This window comes from Mus pahari, chromosome 1 (genome assembly GCF_900095145.1).
Source record: "Mus pahari chromosome 1, PAHARI_EIJ_v1.1, whole genome shotgun sequence".
In the NCBI taxonomy this organism is placed as follows: Eukaryota; Metazoa; Chordata; class Mammalia; order Rodentia; family Muridae; genus Mus; species Mus pahari.
Genome location: NC_034590.1, coordinates 134,633,123 through 134,639,122, shown reverse-complemented (window position 1 = coordinate 134,639,122; position 6,000 = coordinate 134,633,123). Strand labels below are relative to the sequence as shown.

The 6,000-nt window shown below is 46.2% G+C and overlaps 1 protein-coding gene across 21 annotated transcripts in view; it reads right to left on the bottom strand.

Annotated features, from left to right (window-relative positions):
* Trpm3 (transient receptor potential cation channel subfamily M member 3) overlaps positions 1-6,000 on the bottom strand; it is a 508,459-nt gene that overhangs the window by 66,986 nt on the left and 435,473 nt on the right. For all 21 annotated transcript variants that reach the window (XM_029539424.1, XM_029539490.1, XM_021218256.2 and 18 more), the window contains one exon: positions 2,141-2,392. In XM_029539424.1, coding sequence (XP_029395284.1) covers positions 2,141-2,392 — 252 coding nt within the window. The remainder of the gene's footprint in view (positions 1-2,140; positions 2,393-6,000) is intronic.

The window sequence follows — 6,000 nt, the reverse complement described above, 5'->3', positions numbered from 1 at the left end:
GAGAGAGAGAGAGAGAGAGAGAGAGAGAGAGATAGAGGACAAGGTCTCTGCTGCAAAGACCCACACAGTCCCAACTGGGTGTAGTGTGCAAGCTTGTGGTCCTAGCACATAGGAGGCAAAGGCAGGAGGGTAGTGAGATCGGGTTACATAGTGAGTGAGCCACTCTTTAAAAAAATGAAAAAGAATGTCAAGGTGGAGGAAAATTGGCCTGATTTCCCAGTTGTTACAGTCTGATAATTTTTTCTCATTTTACTTGGAAAAATACTTGCGAATCTCATAAAGGCTGGTTCTTTCCAGAGACTCCATATAATCATTTTCCTATATAAGTTGAGAGCAGGGATGCATAGATTCCCTTGCCTTCAGTCCGTTCCACAGTCTGCCTTTAGACATAAGAATTTTCATACAAGTCTCAAATCCATTATTAAACAAAGACATAGAATAGAATAAACAAATGATGTTAATACCCCCTCCTTCTCAAACAATATCAAATTGAACTGGGTTCAGTTTGGGTAACTTAGGCTCCAGCATCTAACCTTTTCTTTTCTAGAATGTGTCTGGTGTCATTTACCCTAATCAGTGTTGGTGTGGTAATTCCAAGTTTGTGTCCGAAGCAGCTGGTTATAGAGAACAATAGTGTTTATAAACTTTTCTTTCTCCATTGTCCTTTAAAAAACAATATAAACACAACAACGACAGACATAATTTACCAACCGGCCAACTAAGAGCCAGTCATTGTTTAGCACGTGCCATTTCTAATTACCACAGCTCTACAAAGTACGTTTATTGTTCATTGTTGCCTTAGAAGGCAGTGAACTGAATATCGAGGAGCAAAGGGAATTTATTTTGGATTTAAAATTTTCCTCTCTTTGTGTACATTTGTTGGTGTTTTTTCTTTTCTTTTTTTGGGGGGGAAGATTTTTGGTTGCTTAAGATGCATTTCAGTAGAATTCATACACAGACATTTAATAAATACTGAATTAACAATGATCTCTATCATAAATCTTCAGTGACAGCAAACTGGAACGTCTGTGATGCTACTCCTTGGTTTCAGCAGCATGTGGGATCGAAGTTGAGATGATGCCAAAGAGACCCCTATGAACTCATCTTTTAGGAGTCTTCAGAATCTGTTAACACCTTTATTGGAGACTGTACTGGCTGACTTCGTGTGCCAACTTGACACAAGCTGGAGTTATCACAGAAGAAAGTTATCATTAGGAAATGCCTCCATGAGATCCAGCTGTAAGGCATTTTCTCAATTAGTGATCAAGGATGGGAGGGCCCAGTGTGGGTGGTGCCATCCCTGGGCTGGTAGTCTTGGGTTCTATAAGAAAGCAAGTTGAGCAAGCCAGGGGAAGCAAGCCAGTAAAGACCATCCCTCCATGGCCTCTGCATCAGCTCCTGCTTCCTGACCTGCTTGAGTTCCAGTCCTGACTTCTTTTGATGATGCACAGCAGTGTGGAAGTGTAAGCTGAATAAACCCTTTCCTCCCCAACTTGCTTCTTGGTCATGAAGTGCAGGAATAGAAACCCTGACTAAGACAGAGCCCAAATCCTCCTCCAAGCCTGGCCTCTGTGAGCATCCTGAGGGAACCTATTGTGACTGTGGTCTTTCTGTACTTAGTAGGTCTCCCTGAGCACCTTTCACCCTGCATGCACAGTACTTCCCTTCCTCTCCTTCTGTCCCAATCTCACAAAATGGCATTTTATGCCCAACTTTTCTTTTTCTTTGTAGATAGGCTTTCTCTGTGTAGCCTTGGCTGTCCTAGAACTAGCTCTGTAGATAAGGGGCCTTGGTCTCAGAGGTCCCTGTGCCTCTGCCTCCTGAGTGCTGGGATCAAAGGCCTATGGCACCACTGCCCAGCTTTGCTCTACTTGTAAGCCTGTGACTGACATAATGCAGGTGATCTTTCCATATGCTTCAGTTAGTAAATCAGTGGATGATGATTAAATTCTTTAGTTTTTATATAGCAATTATAGACAGATTCACAAAACACTCAAAGGGAATTTAAAAACTCCAACACCCCCGGGGCCAATCTCCTGCAGACCTCGGTAGCAAATCCAGATGAAATCACGTATCTCTGTCTATGATTATGGATCTGCCTCTGAGGATGAGTAACACGGAACCAATTGACCTTGCTTACCATTTTCCCAATCATCATTACATATGGGCCCAGGTACTTGTTCACGCCGAAGATGTCTAGCAAACGGATATACCAATAAATGATGTTCACACAGTAGATGACCCTCCCGTCACTCCTGAAGGGCTGGTCTTGAAGACGAAGGATCATTCCCACAGAGAAGAGAAGGATGGCGATGAGGTCTGTGACGTTCCAGTACTCCTGAAGCCACACCTTCACCTTCTGCAGCAGCTTGCCCGGCTCCGACATCAGGATCTACGAGGCAGCAGAGAGGGCTTAGATCGGGCTTCTCCTATAATTTCGGCTCAGCTGGAAAGAGCTTTCTTTGTCCGTTAGCGGACGTAAGAAGCTATCTGGCTACTTGGATACCTGTATGCTATGAATTTACAATCGAGCTAAGCTCAGGTCATCCAGGTGCACACAGTCTAGAAGCAGGCGTAAACAACAGGTTTGATCCTTGGCATTGTCTGGCAATTCTGAGGCACTGCTGGCTTTTGCTACAACATTATGTATTCCCAACACATTGCAGAGCTACAACCTTCAGCTCTTCAGCACTGAGTGACATGGGCCACTCCTACAGGACACCTCCCATTCCTCTCTGGCATTACCAAGTCTCATCACCTGCAAGTACAACCCCATTAGTGGCTTCTCTCCACCCCCATGGTTATTGCTGAATTCTAAGTCCCATTAGATAAGGCACATGGTGGCACCAGTTTTCTAATGGCATGCTTGTCGTCACTGTGGCCACCAGCCTACCATTTATTTTCTGAGCAACACACAGTGTGCTCTTTAAGACCTAAACCATGATGTGGTTGGTGATTAGAGTTGTATGTGTGAGCAAAGGACCATCAAGCAGCACCATGAGTTCTTTTCCTGACAGGTAAATTATACTCCATTTCCTAAGCTAGAGAGAGAGAGAGAGAGAGAGAGAGAGAGAGAGAGAGAGAGAGAGAGAGAGAGAGAGAGAGAGAGAGAGAGAGAGAGAGAGTTGGTGTGAACCAGGAGTAAATGGATGGTTGAGCTCTTCTTCTGCTCCATCACTGCTAAGCCATCCCTCAACACAGGCCTTGGAATCCCGGGACCTAGTAGGTGAGTGGTTCTCAATCTTCCTGATGCTGTGACCCTTTAATACAGTCCTTCATGTTGTAGTGACCCTCTCAACCATAAAATCATTTTTTTGTTGCTACTTCATAACTGCAATTTTGCTACTGTTATGAATCATAATACAATACCTGTATATTTTCTGATGGTCTTAGGCGACGACCCCCGTGAAAGGGTCATTCTACCCTCAAGGGGGACAAAACCCACAGGTTGAGAACCACTGCAGTAGAGCATCATGGGAGAGTGGAAAGGGAAGTGAGTTTCAGACGACTCAAGAGGTTTCAGACCTAGCTCACTTTTTTCTGGTTGTGGCATACCAAACAATTGCTCAGTCTTGTTTCCCTGACCCATAAATGGGGGGGGGGGGAGATGGATGTGATCATGGCTGCCGCCGCCCTCACAGACTTGTGGGGGAACTGGGTGAGATAATGTCTACTAAGGCTCGCTGTAAACAGTTCCATAGTATTAAGGGATTACTGTGGCCCGGCTCTGGTGACTACATGCAGAAGTATGTGCTAAAGAGAATGGGAAGGCAGCACATGAAACCACAGCCTTCCTCGTGTTTGCTTGGGAGGCACGGAAGCATGCAAATTTTTCCATCCTTCCAGGATCTTGCGTCTGAGTTCCCAAGGGCTTGTGTAGCAACCACGAGGAGGCAGGAAGGCCAGTGCTTGTGCGAGTTGTCACCCATTCCATAGTTGAGCCTTTCCTCACAGAGTTCAAAATGAGGACATGGGGGTAGGGGGAAAGGCGACCTCACCAGTTGCAGAGAAAAAGGTCAGGCACACACACACAAAAATGGCCACAACCTCACTTCCCACATCTTCCCCTCAGAGACAAGCACTCTTCAGCTGACCCGGTCCTGACCCAGCATCGGAAGCCCCACCCTGCCTGCCCTGACATGCAGCTTCATAAGGAATGGATAGCCAGGGCTGGAGGTTGCTGGCGGCCCGCCCACTTGGCAGCTACACCAGAACAGTCCACAGAGTACAGGCTGCTCCCTGTCTTCTTCCAGCCTCGTCCTGGACAGACTCCAGTCTCCACACTCCAGTCTTTCCCTCCTCTGCTTGTGATGGGGAAGGAATATGTGGCTGGGTATTGAGTCTCCAGAACGCTGGCTGGCATCACAAGGCGCCAGGGCCCCTAGCGGAAGCAGGCTCGGTTCTCAGAGCTACACAAAGTCCCAGGCAAATTTATTTCTGTTTTTCAGCTTACAAGTCCATGGTACTGTTCAAGAAACGGAAGGCCCTCTGAATGGCAGAAACCAGTGCAGAGAATTGGCCGCAGCAACACGGACAGGACATCTCCCTACCTTGGTCCCCTAGTCATTTAATCCAGTCTCTAGTCAGATGAGACTTATAAACCACTCTCAAGCGTCTGGGATGGGGAAATGCTAATTAGAATGAAAATAGCACCCAAACAGCTCCAGAGAAAGGTGCTGAATGCAAAGTGTGTGTGTGTGTGTGTGTGTGTGTGTGTGTGTGTGTGTATGTATGTATGTAAATCTCAGTGCAGTCAAGTTTAATAGATACTGCATCTTTCTTCTTCTGAAACCATTCCAGAGATGAAATTCAGTCTGTGACGCTGTCTGGGTTACGAAGGTGGGCTTGTGGGTTTTAACAACTGGCCCTGCCTCCTTCGGTACCCACCCACTGTAATAAAGAAATCAGGATTGTTCTGGAGCTCCCAGAAACGCAGCCTTGACAGGAACCTTTCCTACTGGGAAGGCCCCGCCCACTCACTGCAGCTTCAGGGAACAAGCAGAGGAGTCGCTTCACCTTGCAAGCCTGCCTTCTGGGCCGGGTTTTCTCTGGTGAGGTTGGAGTTTGTGGAGAGCACTGAGCAGGATTGCTGCGCCCTCTTGTGGACTGTTTCTTGACCACATAGCTTTTAGCTCTTGGAATCTAAAAGGCTGCTGGGGTTAGCTTTTCTTGTTCTCTCTCTCTCTCTCTCTCTCTCTCTCTCTCTCTCTCTCTCCTTTTTTCTTTCTTTCTTTTTTAAACTTAAGTGTTTGGAGCAGTGCTAAGTTCACAAAAGACACTTTCCATGGTAAGTGTGGATCCCTACAAAGGTGCTTAAGTGGTGAATTGATGTTGACTCATTATCACTTAGAGACTACGGTTCACATCAGGGTACATTCTGTGGGTTTGAACCTATGTGGATCAATTTGAATCCATCACTAGAACGGCGTACAAAGAATTTCTGTGCCCTTAGAAGCCCTGGGCACATCATTCCAAAGTCCTACCCCGGCAACCACCTATCTTACTGGTTCCATAGTGCTCCCTCATACGTTTCCCCAGAATTTCATGTCTGGAGTCATACAGAATATATCCTGTTCAGATTTTTTTCTCTTTGTAATACACACCTACATTTTCCCATAGCCTCATAGCTCATTTCTTTTTTTTTTAGCACTGAATAAAATGTCCTGTCCATGTGGCTAGCTTTGACTTCAAACATGTCATATAGCGCTGGACATTTCTTAGGTTGTCTGGAGGTAGATGAGGCTACTACATCCTCAACCTGAAATACCACAACTGTGTGCCCAGCCTCCATGGTGCTCCCTAGGGGTGGAAGGCTGGTGGATGGTCAGCATCTGCACCAAGAAGGAACCAACTCAAGAACAAACTGAACAAAAGGATACATACAGAGGAGTTGTTTCTCTCTGCTCATCAAGTGGGTTCAGGGAACTGTGCTTGGTGGCGAGTTGCCAAAACACATTTGGAGAGGTGACACTGGATTGATGGACAATGTCCAAGGAGATC